The sequence below is a fragment of the Ictalurus furcatus genome, chromosome 3 (assembly GCF_023375685.1).
Source record: "Ictalurus furcatus strain D&B chromosome 3, Billie_1.0, whole genome shotgun sequence".
Taxonomy (NCBI): domain Eukaryota; kingdom Metazoa; phylum Chordata; class Actinopteri; order Siluriformes; family Ictaluridae; genus Ictalurus; species Ictalurus furcatus.
Window position 1 is genome coordinate 18,182,442 of NC_071257.1, and position 22,223 is coordinate 18,204,664.

The window sequence follows — 22,223 nt, forward strand, 5'->3', positions numbered from 1 at the left end:
TAGTGCAGCTACTTCCCTCTAAAAAAAATTTGTAGATACTACTAAACATAAAGAACACCCTCTGTTTTTGTATCTATAATTTAATTGTTGCTCTTGGATTACCCAAGGTAATGGGATTTCAAATTTGTTTGGTGAATTTGTAAGGAAATACGTTACCTGTGTGTCTGTGTGGGCAGATAAAAAAAAGTATGTAGCACTCTTGAGACTTTTCAAAGTGAACAACAGTTTGTGAAGCTTTAGTGCGGTTTCACTTTATTAAGCTTCTCTGTAGCACCACTAACTTTTGTGAAAAGCAAACACAGTAAAATTAAGTAGCCTTTCAGGAATGTTAACTAAAGTGGAGAGTGTGCAATTCCATTCGCTTCTATTAGTACTCTGATTATGTTTCTCTGTTTCTTCACTGTCTCTGTAAATAGCAGTAACTAGATGTTATTAATAGGAGCCGAGATCCAGATGTTATGATTAACAGTGTGATGTAAATAGATCTTCGTCTCCTTGTTTCTCATGTATTTGATTTGTTTATTCTTGAATGTCTTAGGTTGGAACGAGTCACTGATAAGCACTCATTTACCATCTTTATTTATTTCCCTGTTTTTGATAAGGCTCACCTTGGCTTTGGATAAAAGCCTGCTACATAGTGAATGTTTCTTATCAGCCATGCAGTCCAGTTGTTTGTGTGTGAGGGGGGGGGGGTGATTTTATTTTTTATTTAAAAAATATGTTTTCTGTGTCCCCACAAGGATAGGAATAACCGACAGTTTTGACCTTGTGGAGACCTTTGGTTGGTCCAAATGAGCAAAACTGCAGCTTTTATTAAAAGAAATGAACAAACAAAATAGCCAGATTTAGGTGTAGGCATAGTGTTGATTAACAATTCACAAAGCCACATTAACAATGTCAATAGAAGGTCATCACAAGCATAGTAAGATGAAACTGAAGCCAGAAAACAAGGCATAATTTGACTTCAGTACTGTAATTACTGTATCTTGACTCTGATTAAACTAATTTTAATTGAGTCTTATGGTCACCACTCTATCTATACTTTTTAGAGCAAACTGAATCCCCTAAACGTGTCACCACCCATCCGAGCGGTGGATCAGGACAGAAACATTCAGCCTCCATCAGACAGACCTGGCATTCTCTACTTTATTCTGGTTGGTGGGTATCCAAGACATCATAAATCTTTGATCTTAAAAGACATATTACTGTTTTTTGGGTTTTTTTTTTTTTTGTGAAGGTGCAAGGTCATTTGAATTTCTCATGTGTGCCAACTCTCCTGTCACCTTCAGGCCAGCCAGCAGTCTACCCAGAGTTCTTTTCTTTGAACAGGACCACAGCAGAGCTCCGCCTTCTAAGGCCAGTTAGGAGGGACCTGTACCAAAGCTTCAACCTTGTCATCAAGGTCATACATGTTCTTATCTTGTGTATACTCGTCATTATTAGTCCTTGTTATTAAGAATATAATTTTTGATAAATATCATAATGCTTATATTATATTCTTCTAATTATCCTGAATAGTGTGAGATGTAGTGTAAATTATATGTGAATTATACACAAATCCGCCATAACATTAAAACCACTGACAGGTGATGTGAACATTGATTATTTTGTTTCAATGGTGACTGGCAAGGGGTCGGATATATTAGGCAGCAAGTTAGTAGTCAGTTCTCGAAGCTGATGTGTTGGAAGCAGTAAAAATGGGTAAGTGCAAGGATCTGAGCAACTTTGACATGGGCCAAATTGTGATGGCTAGATGACTGGGTCAGAGCATTTACAAAACAGCAGTTCTTGTAGGGTGTTCCGGGTATGAATTGGTTAGTACCTACCAAAAGTGGTCCAAGGAAGGACTCCTGGTGAATCAGCAACTGGAAGGACTCCTGGTGAATCAGGCTCACTTATGCGCATGGGGAGTGAAGGCTAGTTAGTTTGGTCCAATCCCACAAAAGAGCTCCTGTAGCACAAATTGCTGAAAAAGTTAATACTGGTTATGATAGAAAGGTGACAGAACACACAGTGCATCACAGCTTGCTGCTTATGGGGCTGCGTGGCTGCAAACCGCTCGGAGTGCCCATGTTATCCACAGCTGAAAACACCTATTATGGGCACATGAGCATCAGAACTGGACCATGAATCAATGGAAGAAGGTGGCTTGGTCTGATGAATCATGTTAATTTTACATCATGTCGATGGCTGGGGTTGTGTGCGTCGCTTACCTGGGGAAGAGATGGCACTAGGATGCACAATGGGAAGAAAGCGAGTCTGATGATCTGGAAGTGTTCTTCTGGGAAACCTTGCAGCTGTTACTTTGACACATACCACCTACCTAAACATTGTTGCAGACCAAGTACACCCCTTCATGGCAACAGTATTGTCTAATGGCAGTGGCCTCTTTCAGCTGGATAATGCATCCTGCCACACTGCAAAAATTGTTCAGGAATGGTTTGAGGAACATGACAACGAGTTCAAGGTGTTGATTTGGCCTCCAAATTCTCCAGATCTGAATCAGATTGAGCATCTCTGGGATGTGCTGGACAAACAAGTCCAATCCATGGAGGCTCCACCTCACAACTTACAGGATCTGCTGCTAATATCTTGGTGCTAGATAGCACAGTAAACCTTCAGAGGTCTTGTGGAGTCCATGCCGCAAAGGGTCAGCGCTTTTTTGGCAAGAAAAGGGGGACCTACACAATATTAGGCAGGTGGGTTTTAAAGGGAAACTGTTTATTAGATCAATGCTGACATCCGCTATAGAAATCCTCTATACAAAAACACTCTAGATGTCAGTTTAAAAAATATATATATATATTGCACTTGTAGGCCGCCATTGCTGTTTACTTCGCAATGCATTCTCGGTAGTGACCTCAAATGGTTGCAACGGTTTTGATTCTCCAGCGAAGCTACAGCGATATAAACGTCTTCAGCCTCATAGTAATCCACTGATCAGTAACATCTTGACAAAAACAGTCTTGTTACACTGGCAAAGGTCCAGACAATCCAAAAGAGACCAAAACAATGGACGTATTCCAAATGGTTCAAGAACAGCTTTCATTTTACTTGGGGAGCTATATGTTGTGAGAGTATACAGAGCAAACGCACTAATAAGATGCTTAGGGTGATGCTTTTGATTTATGCTTTTGATTTTATATTTATATTTTATATTTTATATCACAGCACACAAGAACTAGAAAATTACAGCCAAAAGCAGCACAGTGTGGCATTGTTTTCCTGCTCCGGGGGCTAAATCTTTTGAGTACTCAAATGCAACCATTTTACGTCAACGACTCACCATACACTGTGCATGTCACATAATGGTGGCCTCCGTGGGTTAAAATATGTATTAAATGTTAAGGATTTTTAAAGTAATGAGCATATTCCTTGTGTTTCTAACAGCGTATTTTAGTAGGAGAGGGCGATTATTGCTTGTAAAGACCTACAAGTCTTCATAGTCGGGGTTCCTTTTAATGTTATGGCTGATCAGTATTATACTCTATTAGAACACTTTAGATTACCATGAACTTTTATCTAATTAAATTGCATTAACACTTGACCAATCAAACTCAATCCAAGGTTAATTACAGGAGATTACATCAATTACAACACTTGTAGAGGATTGCATTTCACTGTTCTGAGGGGAGTCTCATTATGCATCATTAGGGTAAATTGGAGAGAAAATAAATATAAAAGTAAATAAGAAACAGATTATTTTAAATAGAGTTCATTATATAGGAGAACTTGTGTACATTGTGCATAAGTGTGCGTAGGCTGGTATGTGGGGGCACATGTGTGGCTGTATTTCTATCAGTTTAAATCAATATTATCACATTCTATATGATATTAACTGAAGAGAGTTTGAAGTAGTCAGGAGGGAAAATAGTACTGGCAAAGGAATTCAGTGAAATACACAAATGCATCCAAGTAGCTGTTGACTTATGTGTATTCAATCAAGTGAAAGAGTTGTCCTGAGAGTGAGAGAGAGAGCGAGAGAGAGAGAGAGAGAGAGGATGAGGGAGGCTTAAAGCATATCACTGTTCAACATGCAGCAGATGAATTATTTTGAAATGTTAAATTATTATATTTGCTCTATGAAGTGCTACATCCTTGTTTGCCTAGCTACATTATGTACTTGCTACTCCAGAAAATCCTAACCAGCATGTCAGGGATATTTTGAATGAATGTGTTGGCTTCTTTGTTATAAAGCTAAAAATGATGACTAAAATCCAAATCTTGCTTTATCATTCAAAGCATTTATATTAAAAAATTATTGATTATTGAGGTAAATATTGATGCTGTCATTCACTTTGCTGCATCTGACAGGATTCTTCATACATATTATCAAATATGTGGTAGCTCAGTGGTTAAGATGTTGGGTTACTGATTGGAAAGTCATGAGTTCAAAGCCCAGCACTGCTGTGCTGCTACTGTTGGGTCCTTGAGCAAGGCCCTTAACCCTCAACTGCTATGTATGTATGTATGTATTTGATTATATCTTTTCATGTGACAACACTGAAGAAATGACACTTTGCTACAATGTAAAGTAGTGAGTGTACAGCTTGTGTACCAGTGTAAATTTGCTGTCCCCTCAAAATAACTCAACACACAGCTATTAATGTCTAAACCGCTGGCAACAAATTGAGTACACCCCTAAGTGAAAATGTCCAAATTGGGCCCAAAGTGTCAATATTTTGTGTGGCCACCATTATTTCCTTAACCCTCTGCCTTAACCCTCTTGGGCATGGAGTTCACCAGAGCTTCACAGGTTGCCACTGGAGTCCTCTTCCACTCCTCCATAACGACATCACAGAGCTGGTGGATGTTAGAGACCTTGTGCTCCTCCACCTTCCGTTTGAGGATGCCCCACAGATGCTCAATAGGGTTTAGGGCTGGAGACATGCTTGGCCAGTCCATCACCTTCACCCTCAGCTTTAGCAAGGCAGTGGTCGTCTTGGAGGTCTGTTTGGGGTCGTTATCATGCTGGAATACTGCCCTACGGCCCAGTCTCCAAAGGGAGGGGATCTTGCTCTGCTTAAGTATGTCACAGTACATGTTGGCATTCATAATGCCAACATCATGCCAACTTAATGAACTGCAGCTCCCCAGTGCTGGCAGCACTCATGCAGCCCCAGACCATGACACTCCCACCACCATGCTTGACTGTAAGCAAGACACACTTGTCTTTGTACTCCTCACCTGGTTGCCGCCACACATGCTTGACACCATCTGAACCAAATAAATTTATCTTGGTCTCATCAGACCACAGGACATGGTTCCAGTAATCCATGTACTTAGTCTGCTTGTCTTCAGCAAACTGTTTGCAGGCTTTCTTGTGCATCATCTTTAGAAGAGGGGTGTACTCACTTTTGTGGCCAGCGGTTTAGACATTAATGGCTGTGTGTTAAGTTTTTTTTGAGGGGACAGCAAATTTACACTGTTACACAAGCTGTACACTCACTACTTTACATTATAGCAAAGTGTAATTTCTTCAGTGTTGTCACATGAAAAGATATAATCAAATATTTACAAAAATGTGAGGGGTATACTCACTTTTGTGAGATAGTGTGTGTGTGTGTGTGTGTGTGTGTGTGTATATACATATATATATATATATATATATATATATATATATATATATATATATATATATATATATAATATATATATAATATATATATATATATATATATATATATATATATAAGAAATAAACATAAGTCGCCTTGGATAAGGGCATCTGCCAAATGCCGTAAAGGTAATGAGAGCTCCCTACCTGCAAGTTTCATCTCCAACCAAAATCTAACACACCTGCCTCAAGAACTTCTTAAGCCAATGATTAGATGGTTGGATCTAAAGTCTTCCAGAATATAGATCTCCAGGAACAGGGTTAGTGACTACTGATTTGGACAGTAGCTTGTGATTTACAACCATCTACTGAGGCCTTGTGTCCTGTGGATGGAGGCATTGTCATCCTGGAACAGACCACTCTCATCAGGTTAGAAATGTTTTTTTCATAGGATAAAGTCAGTCTTTGTATTGATTTGTTGTGATGGTTCCCTATAAGAGGACATGCAGACAAAAAAAAAGCCAGCAAAATGTCTCCCATGACATAACAGAGCCACAGATTTTTCCTTTCATTTGTCACCCACCTCTAGCAAATGTTTACTACCTTTACAGAAGTCTTGTGTAATCATCATTGCTATTGCTATTTATTATACTGATATGCCTAACATAATCTAACTAGTCATGGTATTTCAGAAAACCATTTAGAGTGCAATCATAAAACTAGGCCTAGTCAGTAATGTTTGAGAGGTGTGTGTGTGTGTGTGTGTGTGTGTGTGTGTGTGTGTGTGTGTGTGTATAAACTCCATATATGGACCAAAGACAAACCCACCCACTGAAAGAGACACACTCACTGGTTTAACGTGTTCTCAAATAGACCCCAACTTTTGCATCAAATGAAACATTTATCACAAGCAGCAGATTAAGTGAGCAAATGATTGATGTTTGTGGAAGTGCACATGTAAGCACTGTCAGGTTGTGTGTGTGACTTAATCCTCATGCAACTCTCCATGGTGTTGAATCTCTCTCCTGCTGAGCTGCGTATACTGTGAGCTGGCAGTTTCATACTGAGACATCCAGCCTTCTTGGGTATCATCACCACAGCATTTTCACCCATGCTGCGTTTCGTTGTTTGTTTGTTTTCAAATATGCACATGTTTGTGAGCAGGCCGAGCAGGATAACGGTCACCCTCTGCCCGCATTTGCCGACCTGCGGATAGAGGTGTTGGATGAAAACAACCAGGCTCCGTACTTCCAACAGCCCTCCTACCAGGGCTTCATCAGTGAGTCAGCCCCTGTGGGTGGCACCGTCTCAGGCAGAACCAACCTCACAGCACCGCTGGCCATCATAGCCCTTGATAACGACATAGAGGAGGTGGGCACATTATTGTTCATACATACAGTAATAACCCCTAGCAGAAGCACAGTCTGTGTTGATGTGTTATTTTGTGAGTTGCAGTGTGTGTTACTACATGTGCTATAGTTGCAGTTAAACAATGTCATTATATTCAATTTGTGTGTTTCAGCTTCAGCCAGGGGCTGTACCAGTAGGTGAATGTGTCGTGTGCTGTGTGTGTGGTTTTTTAAAGCTTACTCTTCTTGGTTTGCTTTTTTTTATTTTGTTTGGGTTGAGGTGAGACAAATGCAATTAATTATCTCATCTGAAGAGGCTGTATTTAATCCTAGTAAATTACATTTAGTATCTCCTTTCTCGCCTCTTTAAAATGAATCCCACTGATCTTTCAAAATGTCAGTGCAATTTGCTTAGTAAAAAGTCACGCAGAATATTTTTATTAATAAAAAAGGTCTACAGGTGGCACAGTGGTGTAGAAGGTATCGTTGCTGCCTCATAGCCCCAGGGTCCTGAGCTCAGGTTACTGGCTGTGTGGAATTTCTTTGCATGTTTTCCCCATGTCTGTGTGGGCGTCCTCCAGGATATCTGGTTTCCTCCTACCTCCTAAAAAATATGGAGGTGGATCGGCAATGCTGAATTGCCCCTAGGTGTGAATGTGTGTGTGTGTGTGTGTGTGTGTGTGTGTGTGTCTGTGTGTGTGTGTGTGTGTGTGTGTGCATAGTGCCATGCAATGAAGTGTCATCTCATTGAGATTGTACTCCTGCCTCACACTCTGGGATAGGCATTGGTAAATCCAGTGTTCCGGATTTACCTCAGCTGTTACTAAAGTCTAAATGAATGAAAAATAGGTCTGTGGTTGAAAAATGTATCAGCATGGACTCCTCTGCAATGTTTAAGTGCTAGAATGATAGAATACAGAAATCAGAACATCAGTAATGCAAAGATGACCGTGTTTGTTCTCTACCCCACCAGTAACACTATGTATTATTTCCAAAATTTTAGATCAATGTTGATAACCCTATACTGATGTCAAATCTATACAAAACATTTTTACAACACCCTGCTGTTTCCTCCATCAGACATGTATTTACCTCAACAACAAGAGGCCTCTTGAGTTCATAAGAGATATTGCTAGAAATTGTACAATAAGCTATCTATATAAGGCTACATTTGTCAGTCATTCAGAAATAGACTACAGTTCTAGACTATAGACAAAAAAAAGCAATTACAAATCAGACTCGTAACATATTGATTGCTGAAAACCAAATTAACTTCCATTAGTTCAGCTTACTTTCTCGATTGACCCTTAGCCATGAGGTCCCTCTAGTCCTGGACATCGCTTTCAATTAATTTTGGGCAGATGGGAAAAGTTTCCAAGGCTGTAGGGTTGATGAGGGCCTGTAAGTCTTTGTGGAAAGTGATGCACAGCTTAGTCACAGTCTCATTTCCAGACACATGGACTAAGTGGCATTCTGAATTACCAATTGGGAAACACAGACATTCAATTATGGTTCATGTAGTAGGAAATATGCTGTCCAACACTGCCAAATTCCTCCATGCCCTGGTTGCTCTGATTCTGCACTGGTCAATTCCCCTTATTGGCTCTCCTTTGTGAAGCTGCTGCAGTTTTTCTGATACAGCTGTAGTATGAAAATAACCAAGCTTCTGAACGCCCACATGCTCTGTCATTTTTCACATTAAGTGGGCTTGATGGAAAGGGTTGAATGTAAGAGGCAACTTATGTTAGTGCACACATTAGCAGTGTTGAGGTGTTCTATCTATAGACTATAGTAACACAAAAGCCAAACCTGTCTTGTTTTAAAGGATATGATTGTGTGCATGAAGCAGTCTAAGTCATCAAGCAACCTGTTTGTAACCTTTTTTTGTAATGCTTTTCTGTGGTGTATATTCATGCATTATGTTTTCGGAATTATGTTTTTGTCTGTGTGTCTGTCTGTCCTTTCAAGATTCTTGTTAGTGTGATATCTCGTGAACCAGTGGTTGAATCTTTGTAGGATTTATTTTGAATTATCACTGTAACCAGAAGATGAATTGATTTTGGAATTGATCCACACAAGATCAAGGTCACAGCAAGATCAGATGTAAATAGTTTTTCTTCAGTAACTTGATTTGAAGAATATTTTAAGGGTATTTCAGGCATACAAATTAGTAGCGAAGAAATAGACTTGTTTGTGGTGGTTGCATCCCTGTTGACACTGTTTGTGTCGAGTTCTACTTGTTTTGAGTCTTTAAACGCTTCAGCTGTTTCATCATTTCATTTGCTCATTTAGCTGACATTTTGTTTCAAAACAATTTTCAACTGAGATAGGATACAACAGAGCAGTTGATGATGAAGAGTTGAACTCAAGAACAGTGGCAAACAACAGAGGAAACCACAAAGCCTTAACCACTGAGCCACCATATCCCACTCAGACTGGCTAAGTTTCCTTAATAGTCAAGTCAACTGGTCAAGTTGTTTTTTTATTGTCATTCCTCTATATAGCTCGTATATATATATTTGAATGAAATGACGTTTCTTCAGGACCATGGCACAACACAGAACAGTACGCAAGACTACATAAAGTGCAAATACAGAACAGTGTGAGATGAGTGCAAAACAATAAATACACAGAACAAAACAATAAATACTGAGGACAATAAATACACAGAGTGTGGGCTGTAAACTGTAAGCTATTGTGTAATGTAATGCACAAGTATAGCAGTGATACTGGGGCAGTGGTGGCTTGACGTTAAGGCTCTGGGTTACTGATCGGAAGGTCTAACTGTTCCACTGTTCGGCCCGTGAGCAAGGCCTTTAACCCTCTCAGCTGGTGGTGGCACGGATGCTCCTGTTCCTTCTACAAGATGGAAGGATGGTGAACAGTCCATGAGGGGGTTGAAATGGGTCGTCTGCAATACTGGTGGCTTTGTGGATGTTCACTGAGGTGTTGATGGAAGGTAGAGAGACCCCAATGAGCTTTTCAGCTGTCCTCACAATTTGCTGTAGGGTCTTGCGGTTAGAGGCTGTGCAGTTCCCGTACCACATGGTGAGACAGCTGGTCAGGATGCTCTCTATTGTCCCTCTGTAGAAGGAGGTGAGGATGGGAGGGTGAAGTTTGACTCTCTTCAGCCTCTGTAGGAAGTAGAGGCGCTGCTGGACCTTCTTGATTAGGTAGGTGGAGTCCAGGAGAGGTCCTCAGTCATGTGCACACCAAGAACCTTGGAGCTTTTCTTCTCTCCACAGCTGGTCCATTGATGTGCAATGGTGAGAGGTCCACTTGGGTTCTCCTGAAGTCGACAATCATCTCTTTAGTCTTATCAACTTTAAGAGAGAGCTTGTTGTCTCGACACCTTTCTAAGAGCTGGTTCACCTCCTCCCTGTACGCTGACTCATAATTGTCGCTGATGAGGCCCACAACTGTAGTGTCATCAGCAAACTTGATGATGTGATTAGAATTTAACTTTGCAGCACAGGCATGAGTCAGCAGGGCAAACAGTAGTGGACTGAGCACACAGCCCTGGGGGGTGCCAGTGTTCAGTGTGGTGGTGCTGGAGGTGGAGTTGATTCTGACGGTCTGGGGTCTCCCAGTCAGAAAGTCTAGAATCCAGTTGCAGAGGGTGGTGTTTAAAACCAGAAGGCTCACCTTTATTATCAGATGTTGTGGTATGATTGTGTTGAATGCTGAACTCCATAGTGTGTTTTTCATCATCAAAACAATCTAAACAAATTTGCTTTCTTCTCAATGAGCAAATTAAGCAGACATTTTGAAAAATGCATGGAGCTCCTGTTTAATGAAAAGCCACTAACATGGAGAGTGTATTTGATGTTTTCATGGGAGGAGAGCCAAAGCGGCATAATATTCACTTTAAAAATAATGACTAGAAACAGGTGATCATTTTGCTTATTCCCATGGACAGAGATTGAGAGATTGTCTAATAGCATGTGTGTGTTCTGAGTGCTATAATGGTCACAGTATTGGTCTCATATTGCCTGCCACATTTCTCAGATGTGGAAAGACACTGAGATATGGCCATCACTCTAATTGACCCCGCAAGCTTCTAAGTGCTACATTTTCCCCTCACTGTGAACACTGAATTTTCTTGAACACGGGCACATTCACTTTAAACTGCTCCATTTGTCTAAAACACTGAGCATGTAACAACTCCTACTCTCTTTTGTTTCTCATTCTTCTCTCTCTTTATCACCCGTTCTACTTTTAACCTTCTTACTTTCTCTGATTAGTGAGTGTGGGTAAGTCATCTAAGGGAGACTGATGAGCTTATCTGATTCAATCAATTTGCAAACTAATGCAGATATTTAGCAAACAAAGTAGCCATATTGAAACACATACATAATCATTATAGCCAAACTACACCTCCACTATAGTTGGTTTTGGTACCATGGAAATGTGTGGTTTGTCTCTGTTTTAATTGCGATATTTTCCAATAAATGTTCTGTGTGCCTTTATGCATGTGCTTGAGTGTGAGAGATTTTCAAAGTGGATGAAAAAGGTCGGTCTGCAAACATTTATTGTCCTTCAGAGCTTCTTTTTTTTTTTCTCATTTGAAGAATAAAGACCCACAGGTGAAGATAACACTGAGTGACTACAACACTGTTTTCTCCATCACCCCTACTGGAATAACACGTTATCTTCTGCTGCTCAGACCTGTGGACAGAGAGATGCAGACGAACTACACCTTCACGGTATGAACCACCACACCCAAACACACATACACATGCTCACACTGTTCTTCTATAGAGCAGAAGACTTTTAATGAGGATGGAAATCATGTGACATTCAGTGATACCGTGCTTAAGTGATGGCAGTAACAGCTGTTTTCCGCCGTTAGGCTCCTGTTTATTAGGATTTGTTGCAGCTTTGAAAACATCAATATCTCAGCATTTAAGCCACAAATCAGTATGACATCCCATGGTCGACGGAACAAAATGAACAGTTTGAGAATAAATCAAATGGTAAGAATGAATGGTGCTTGTTTTTGATATCTGGCCGCTTAAGCTGCCTCTCTGCTGATCTTTTATGCTGAGCAGGACTTTACATTCAAGCTGCTTCACTCTCAATGGTGTTTTCACTCTCCCAGAAATGATTAATCCGCCTTAAATGGCTAGTCAGACCAGAGGAGGTGCGACAGGGTTTGGACCTGTCTGCCTGAAAAAGAAGGGTAGAGGCTGTCATTATGAATGCGTTTGTTTGGAAGCCAGTCTCTTACAGACACCTTTAATGCTTGATGGTGGGGGATTGGATCATAATCAGGCACGTTAATGTCTTTGATGGGCTTAATAATAGGCTGCTTATCAACATGGGACAGGATTCGTGTTGGATGCAATTCCATTTTTATAAAAGAAAGATTTGCGCTTAAACGAAACAGCATGAAATTAGCTGATTGTGGTTCTGAGTGAGGCAAACAATTATGCCTAATTATGGTGGCCGGAGATGTTGCGCTTATAATCAACCGCTTTTCCATTTTAATGCTTGTATTAAATCTACTTTAATGCCGGTATGAAATCTATTTTAGCTAAATTTGTTTTTCTCTTTGCTGTTTAGAGTATTTAGAGCGTTGTTCTGTTTGTTGCTTCAGTTTTACTATCCTTCTCTTTTAGCTCAGTCTGCTCAAACAGGGAGATCATTTAAAAGTGTGAAAAGGAACAACTGTAAAACTATGATCAAATGACAGCATGTGGATATGACTGTGGGTGGTTTAACTATAATATTCAGCTGTTAAGCAATCTCCCAAGAGCAGCAGTGGAAGAGACTGACAAAGGCTAAGACACTAAAGGCTAGTTCACACTGCACCAACGGACATGTTTGTCGGGTTTTGTCAGATCAATGTGTTAACCTTTCGGCATCTGTTGCCGTGTGTCGGGTTTTGTCAGATCAGTGTGTTAACCCCGTCTGCGTCTGTTGCCGTTTGTCAGGTTTTCTCAGATCAGTGTGTTAACCCCGTCGGCGTCTGTTGCCGTTGATTGGCATTTGTTTTCACCAACTGAACCTGTACAGTTGGTGTTTGCCGGGTAATGGAATGAGCAATCTGAGCAGGGTGGTATGATTTTCCAACAAACTGACGTAAACTGAACTGGTCATGAACCGTTGCCATGACGATGAGGCAAGAGTCCCTGAAAACTCCATAGATAAAAAAGCCGAAAGCACCGAGCTAGGTGCTAAGCATGCTAAGTCATTGTTGTGGGTAAAATGGCGGATTTCTAGACGAATCAGAAAGAAGAGGACAAATGATGTATCGATGTGTTGCTTAAGAGTGCTCTTAGCTTTACCCCCGAGTAAATTTAAGTAAGCACCCTGTTTCCCAAGTTGCAACAACCAAGGCTTCACCCATGACCTTTTTCGTTTTACTCTTCGTCTTCACTTTAAGGTGAAGAACGACACATAAAGACACTAGTAATAGTAAAATTTTGGTAAAAGGACGTCCATTTTTAAACCAGTCTGACTGTCTGTAAAAAAGTTTGTTGGGGTGTGCTGGGGCAGCGTGACCATGACAGTCATGTTTCCCAACACTCTAAATCCAACAGACAACTTTTAAAAGTTGGTGATTGTCGTCGTTGGCTGGCGTCTATTGGTGCAGTGTGAACTAAGCTTAAAAGAACACATCCTCTTTTTTTATTCATCAGCTGTGCTCAGAAGATGTAGAGAAGAATATGCCCTTTTTTGTAGTGTCCTACCCTTTGCCAGTCCCTTTCTTTTGCTGCTCTTGCACTGAGATCTACAGCGGAGTAGTTTAGTATGATAGACCACCCACAGTTTTGAAGGCAGTCACTTCCTCATGCTGTCATTCCCTTGTAGATTTACAGTTGCTTCTTTTAACATTTTTTTGAATAATGTTCCTGATTGTACTGATTAAATGAGAGTGACTATGACACTCGTACTCCAGGAAATCTCAGGCAGGTTTAATTCAGCGAGTTCAAAGCAAAAGGCTAACCTTCAAAGCTTTAGATCAGGCATATGTCTCAAACACAGCGGCAGTCCATTGTGAAACAAGGCTGCTACTTTCCGGATCCTTTCAACCACGTTAGTTCTCCAGCTCCACAGTCTCGACCTGGATCAAAGAATCACGTAGTGGGATGAAACCGTGATTCTTCGAGGTTAAACAAATATGACTTGTTATATTTTGTTCTTAAAAATGAACAGCATTGCCATGGAATCACTAATAGAATCACTCAAAGGTTAAGATTTATTTAGCGCTTTTAACAATAGACACTGTCACAAAGCAGTTTTATATAAATCAGGATGTACTGTGGTGCTTGAAAGTTTGCACTTATTGCTGCACAAGGGGGTCACACCAGATACTGAAAGCAAAGGTTCACATACTTTTGCCACTCACAGATATGTAATATCGGATCATTTTCCTCAATAAATAAATGACCAAGTATAATTTTTTTGTCTCATTTGTTTAATTGGACTCTCTTTATCTACTTTTAGGACTTGTCAGAAAATATGATGAGGTTTTAGGTCATAGTTATGCAGATAGATAGAAAATTCACAAACTTTCAAGCACCGCTGTAGATGTAATAAATAAATAAATAAATAAATAAAAACCTGACAAGCAAGCCATAGGTTACAGTGTCAAGGAAAGTCATGATACTCAAAAAGGAAACTATTTTCTTCTGGGCTATACAGTATACAGTTGTAAAAGGCAAACAGTGCTGTGTTTGTGTTGAAAGAGTGTTCTGTACAGTATGAGCATATTGTGAATAAGATCAAGATCAGAAGGTACTTCAACATGGACACTGGATTCAGCTATTATTCATAGCACTCACATGCACTAGGTGCACTCATGCAGGAAAACCAGCTGTTTGTTGGCACTGTACAAAATAGACATAGGCTGCCTGTTAGTTCAGAGCTGTCTCCTGTTCTGTGCACAGGCACAATTACGCATGCAAGGCTCTGCCTGTCCTCGTTTCATACAGAGACACTTTTCAGATTCACATTCGGAGTCATGGGTCATATTCTTAGAAGCAGTCCTGGCACATATAGCCATTATCCCATCTTGGTCAAATGTACACTTGCTGTGATTTATTTGTTTTTTTTTTTGGCAATATATTTCCAAACACAGCATGCAATCATGTAACAGGCAGCATGTGTTTCATCCAGTTATTGTGCCATATTTTTTATTACATTTTTCCCCTTCCAGATGCATAAATTAACCAGTAAAGCATCATGTTTAAAATTACACCATGCTGGTCTTTGCATTAGTCTTATAACTCCTCTACACTGATTGCAGATAATCATTGATAGTCTAAAAAGCATGAATGTTCAAGTTCAAGTCATTTCAGCCATATACAGCTGGAACAGTACACAGCTAAACGAAACAACGTTTCTCCCGGACCATGGTGCCACATAAAACACCACACGAGATGGCATAGAACTAAATAAGATCTACACATTCTACATAAAGTGCACATGCAGACATGTGCTAACAGTACAGGACAGTACAGTACTACTAAAACAGGACAATAGGCACAGTAAGTGACAGTGTAGTGCCGACCAGTACACATCCGATATAACCGGTAGTGCAAAAGAATAACAATATAATTTTAAAATGGTATAAATGTAAACATAACATGCTATGACTTAGTCTTCAGCAGATTAGCTTATAGCAAATATGGACATAGCAGTTATTGTAGTAGCAGCCAGGTAAAGTGTATAATAGTGACAATAAAATAAATACTATATTTTTATAAATACAGTAGCAGCAAAAATGCAACAGAGTCAATGCAGGAATGTGCAAATATTGCAATGGGAATGGAATGGTGTTCAGTTCAGAGTGTGTGTACATGTGTACGTAAGTGTGTGTGTGTGTCAGTCCAGTCTCTGAGTATTGAGGAGTCTGATGGCTTGGGGGAAGAAGCTGTTACAGAGTCTGACCGTGAGGCCCCGAATGCTTTGGTACCTTTTTCCAGTCGGCAGGAGGGTGAAGTGTGTGTGTGAGGGGTGTGTGGGGTCATCCACAATGCTGGTGGTTTTGCGGATGCAGCGTGTGGTGTAAATGCATATTCTATATTCATATTATATATGTGACATTTACTTTACAGTACTGTGCATGAGTCATTTTCATCAGGAATCTGTTCACAGCTTGAAAAGTAGCTACCTTCTGGAACATTTCCTGCTGCTCTTACAGATGGTGGCGTCTGATGGCGTACAGCAGAGCGTGCCTGTAACGGTGAACATCCTGGTTATTGATGCTAACGACAACACACCCACCTTCTCTCAGGTCTCCTACAACATCGAGGTGTTCACTAACATGCAGGCCGGAGAGACTGTAATACAGGTGAGCAGTTCCTTTAAATACAAACTTCCCAACTATGCGCCGAAAATGTTGTATTACGTAGATCATAAAGCGCTGAATCATTGATTCTGGAAATAAGCCTCCTCTAAACTCAGATTTGCACTTTTTTTTTACCAATCATAAACTTAATAGCTGGTACACAAATAACTACCTGTCTGATGTTACTGGATGTTTCATCATTTCTATTGTAAATTATTCGGGAGCAGTTCGACTGAAAAGTGAAGTGCTGTTTCAGCCTCTTCCTTGACACATCAGTTAACTTGCGGAGGGGGATGATTGTAAGCCGCATGAGTGAAGCCTCATCAATTTGATCAAAGACAGAGCTGCCACTCCTGTCTTATTACTTTGCCTTTTGAAGTTCCCCATATACCCACTGGTTATAGCCAGGCAAAATTCATACAATTTAAGTTAATTAAATACAAACATGTAAGCCTGGACAAGAAGTGAATACTATCCATATTTAAATAGGAATGGTAAGATTGAGAACATGAAACTCTTTATAAGCTTTAGAACTAATCTTACTAATATGATCTCTTTATTTGTCCCTGGATGAATGTGTCAAATTATAGGAAAAGTCTATGTACAGTATCAAGCCATATGGCCCGTCAAGGAAGGAACTAGGGCTTAGTGTGTGTAAGTGTGTGTGATTTTTATTTCACACAGTATTTCACAGAAACAAAGTCATCTTAAGAACCATATTGTTAGTCAGTAATGATATCCTGTGCCTTCAATTAATCCGTAATGAATCAGCTTTCAGATATGTTTACAGCTTCCGCTGACTCAACTCAGTCATGGAATAACTCACAGAATTTCCTTTTGAGTTATAAATGTGCTCTAAGCAGAAGTATTTAAAAGATTGTTTTCTAATTTACATTTGACTTTTTATGTGATAGAGATAAAAACATATATTTTTAACTCTTAAAAGTCTGTGATGGCGCTTGTGCCATGAAAGGTGATGTTTTGCGTATTGTTTAATAATATAAGAATTCTTTGGCATGAAGACTTACTTTGATTGCATCTCGTGGAGATCTGTAACAGGGAAGAATTTACAATTGCAAATCTACGTGTGTGTGTGTATATTTGTGTGTATATGTATGTATGTATGTATATATGTGTGTGTGTGTATATATATATATATATATATATATATATATATATATATATATATATATATATATATATATATAATGTGTGTGTGTGTGTGTGTGTATAAGAATATATATATTCTATATACAGTTTAACAGTCTGCTTTATATAAACCAGTAAAGGTATGTATTGTTTGATTTTCAAGGTAGAACCTGGTTGCACTATAAACAGCAGGCCCACAGCTTTTAAACAAGACCCTCTGGGCAGACATATGCTTTGTTATTCAAATAATTCAGGTCTATAATCCATAAATCCATGTCTATAATCTACACTTCACTGAAGATGGATATTAAGGCTTCATGATATTAATGTAGTTGGCCATATTCTTAAAACTAAATGTTGTATAGTGGATGTCCACATTTTGAGGCAGATTAGCAAAGCCATGCACATGTAATGAGTTCTAACAGTCTCCTATAAGGGAAAGTGTTTACATCCTTTACCCTTTGCCTATGTTGTGGGATCAACATTAAGGTTCTAGAAACCTCTGCTTTAGAACAAATCAAAAACACAGAAGTAGAGAGCCTCTTCGCTTTGATGAAGTGGCGTCTATAGCAACTGAGCATGGATAATTATGTTTTGAATAAAACTTCAGCAGCAGTTTGCTCCCCAGGGAATGACTAAACAGGTAGCACTAGCTTTGTAAGACAGGCTGCAGTGTCAGCCTTGATTTTGTCACATGTCCTCAGTATGCTTAAGTTGTAAACAAGCTGGATACTCATTTCTTTAGATCTACAGTTAGCACCTGATTCTCAATCAGTCAGCTTTACTTCAGCGCTGCGTTTCGTTTGCTGTGACACCTTCCTGTTGGTCGTAGGGTAGAGTAATCATATTCTGCCCATCAAAAGTTTGAGGACATCTTGCTCTTTTTGGAACATTTCCAACTACTGTTTGGTTTTCGCTGACCCCAAAACACACCTCAGAAGCTGTGCAAGAGATATTTGAAGAAGGAGGAGGCTGTCTGTAATGCAATGCCCTGCTGTGTCACATAACCTTAACCCAATTGAGCTGTGGCGATGAGTTATATTGAAAGGTTTGTGTCCAACCAGCTGTATAAGCCTCTGGAAAGTTCTGCAAGAGGCACAGCAGAGCATGTCCGAGGAAGACCTGGGAAAACCAACAGTTTTTATAACAAAAGTGTGCATTTATATGTAGTACTTGTTCACGATTTATAGGTATGTGGGGAGTTTTGTTATAGCATTTAAACACACAGTGGCACATTTATAAGGTATACTCAGTTCATAGCCAGGGTAATTACCCGTTTTATCAAGTAAACCTGCTATATAAGTGCACTTGAAATTACTGACTCTCAACAGGTGACCTAAACTGCCTGTTGTTATGTACAATTTTTCTATCAGTGGAAAGCAACCACCATAGTACCACTGATAATCTTATGTTATTTGGGTGATGGACTGCTCTCAGCATAGCTGGGACATGATTGTGGCTTCTAGTGGAGCACTGCATGTATGCCTTTTTAAGCATGTTTAATGGTCCCTTTATTAAATCTCATATGAGTACAGTTAGAGATTAAAGCTATTTTTTTTTCATGCATAATTTGTCCTCTTCCCTTCACCGATGTCACTTTCCAACTGCAGCCAATTTCTGACTGCGGTTGGCTGGATATTTTTGGTTGGTGGGCTGTTCTACACCCAGCAGTGGCACTGAAGCAATATTGACTTTGACAATCCCAGCATCACTGCTGTGCCAGATACACTCATTCCAATGAAACACACATTTCAGTGTCACTTTCTACTGATGGACAGTCTAGAGGGGGTAGAAAGATTGGGCAACAGATGGACTATGAAAGAAAAAGTTCACCTGTACTTTGGAAGATGTACCTGATCATTTGTACAAAATGTCATCTTTATGCAACATCCTTACCATGTCGTATACAAATAGACTGTTGATGTATTTAATACATATGGAACCAGCAAACACCTTAATCATCATAATTAATGGATATTTCTGTCTCTTTTAATTAGTTAACTGCTCAGGATTCTGACGAGGGTCTGAATGGTCTGGTGACCTACACCATCTTGGCAGGAGATCAGGGACATTTTGTCATCAGTAACCGTACAGGTCGAATCACCATAGCTCCGGGAGTGAATCTGAGCATGGGTCGCTCCTACGCCCTAACTGTCAGAGCAGCTGATAATGCACCTGAGGCTGAAAGGAGGTCAGATGTACTTATCACGTATCACTTTTTTTTTTACCTAGTCTTGTTGTCTGTTTGAATAGTTAATGCAGTTATTACCTCATTAAGCCATATATCTCCAGGGAAGTTATTCAGCAATTCTAATAATGTCATTTAGTTTTCTTTACAATAAATTATTTTCTGCAATGTATTTTTTTTTAGGAGTTCCATAACTACAGTTTATATTGAGGTTCTACCTCCTAACAACCAGAGTCCTCCACGCTTTCCGCTGACAATTTACAACCTAGAGATCAGTGAGGCCATGAGGATAGGAGCCATCCTCATCAATCTGCAGGTCAGACAACAAGTTACTGTATACTTTAGAGAACTTGCTTTCTGTACTAAAAAAAAATCCTCAATACCTTTCTTTATTACTTTTTCCTCCTGTTTATTTTCTCCCCAGCAATACCACATTCCCAAAGTTGTCATTTGACAGGGTTGTCCCTCTTGACCAAGGTGTACAGTATTTACTGGATATAAAAAGTCTACACACCCCTGTTAAAATGGCAGGTTTTGTGATGTCATTTCACATTGCGAGTGGAATTTTTTTTTTATGGAAAAATAAGACAAATAAAAAAGTTACAGTCAGCTGGTTGAACAAGTGTGCACACCTTTTTATAATTGGGTATGTGGCTGTGTTCAGAATGAACCAATAACATTCAATCTCGTGATCAAAAGTAATTATCATACAGCTGTCATCAATGAAACTATTCTGATTAACCCCAAATAATGACCAGCTGGTTCTGTAAGATTTTCTTCACATTTTCTTGGTTTCATCTGACTGCTGTAGCCATGGTCCACAAAGCGCTTGCAAAGCATGCATGGTATCTCACCTGGCGAAAGGTATTGATCATCCAAATCAACAAAGGAATGCCTTAACCAAAAGAACATCAATGATTTTGAATGATCTAGCCAGAGCCCAGACCTGAATCTAACTGAACATCTGTGGAGTGACCTGAAGCAGGCTGTGCACAGGAGATGCACAGGAGATCCTTACAATTTGACAGATCTAGAATGTTTTTGAAAGAAAGAATGAGAAAATATTGCCAGGTCAAGTTGTGCCCTGCTGATCGACTCCTACCCAAAAAGACTGAATGGTGTAATAAAATCAAAAGGTGCCTCAACAAAGTATTAGTTTGGGGGTGTGCACACTTATTCAACTAGGTTCTTGTAAGTTTTTACTTTTCCTTTTTTCTCCTAAAAAAGCTTCGGATTGTTTTTGCTTAATTTTTATATGTTGTAATTTCACCTTGAGGGTGAAAAAAATTCTGACAAGGTTGATCTTAGTGTCAATCTTTTACTTCACAAAAAACCTGCCATTTTTATAGGGGCAAATAGACTTTAAATCTCCATTGTATATGTTTTTACAAAGGTGTTGAGAAAACTACACACTCTTCACTGGGAGAATGAAAGGTGTGAGGGCATGTGGATCTTATTAACTTGTATTTGAAGAGAAAGGCGGAGTGGGGGTTGATATTAGCTCGCTTAATGAAATAAAATAGATACCACCCATGTTCCCTGACTCTATTTCTGTGTTTCTGTAGGCGATAGACCGTGAGCTAGATCCAATTACATATCGTATTCTGAGTGGCGATCCACAGCAGATGTTCAACCTTTCTCAAACGTAAGTGTCCAGATAATACACTATATATCATTTGAAACGGGACTGTATTTTCATCATATACGGTATTTTCCGTTCTGCTACATCCAGTGCACCCACTGTCTTAAAAGTAATGCTTGAGTTGCCTTGTGGGGAACATATATTAGTGCATTTAATTTTACCCTCATTTGTTGAACCCGTGCCAGACCTAAACATCTGGCAGTATATGTGCTGAACTAAATACTTAGTATATTTTCTGTTTGATAACATTTTCAAGTTAAATATAGAAAAAAAGGAGGGTTATATAGAACCTCTAGCTTGTTTTCTAATTACTGAAACAAGTGCTTCCAATGGCACAGCTCCTATTAAAAATCTCCACAGGTCCTCCTCAAGTGTCAACAATTAGCATTTTCACACAAAGTCTTGACCTGCTTGGTAAAGATTAAATTAATGGGGCGTGTGTTTTTCTAAGAGGCTTTACAATCTATTTTCAGCAGCTTTGCTAAGAATGTGCCTGTGAAAAACTAGACAGTTCTCCCTAGAGATGACAACAGTGGTTGTAGTGTCTTAGCATGAGAGTCACGCTGCGTGTGTAAAGCCTTGTTTGCAATTTGACTTGGAGTGTTTATTTGATGCTCTTAGCTATGAATTCCACTTGCGGTTGAACTGTTTGTTTCAAAAGTTGAAGAGGCAAAATGCGTTATGACGCTCCTCTTTGTATGGCATAGCAGTTATATGGCCTGTAGGGGAGTGTTGGGTAGAATAGTGTCAGCTAGGAGTAGACACAAGACCAGCGTAAAGCAAATTGGAATTTGATAACGAGCTGTCTGCACTTCAAGTGAAGGCAAAAAGATTTGGATAACAAGCAGTTAGGAATGGCCTCCCTTCCTGAAATCAACCCACAAAATGCAGTGGTCAGATGAGACCAAAATTGAAATTTATGACTATGTGTACATATAAGAAAATACAATAACATGCATCCATATCCACTATAAAGTTGGGGAGTGGATCGTTGGGACTGCTTTTTTGGCATTGTGATGGCATCATGAATTTTTCCAAAT

General features: G+C 39.6%; 1 protein-coding gene across 1 annotated transcript in view; it reads left to right on the forward strand.

The window, feature by feature from the left end:
* Window positions 1–22,223, forward strand: part of pcdh15a (protocadherin-related 15a) — a 213,709-nt gene that overhangs the window by 82,290 nt on the left and 109,196 nt on the right. Inside the window, exons 10-17 of the mRNA XM_053621203.1 lie at window positions 1,050–1,158; window positions 1,290–1,402; window positions 6,722–6,928; window positions 11,478–11,612; window positions 16,058–16,207; window positions 19,351–19,544; window positions 19,725–19,857; window positions 21,107–21,186. Coding sequence (XP_053477178.1) covers window positions 1,050–1,158; window positions 1,290–1,402; window positions 6,722–6,928; window positions 11,478–11,612; window positions 16,058–16,207; window positions 19,351–19,544; window positions 19,725–19,857; window positions 21,107–21,186 — 1,121 coding nt within the window. The remainder of the gene's footprint in view (window positions 1–1,049; window positions 1,159–1,289; window positions 1,403–6,721; window positions 6,929–11,477; window positions 11,613–16,057; window positions 16,208–19,350; window positions 19,545–19,724; window positions 19,858–21,106; window positions 21,187–22,223) is intronic.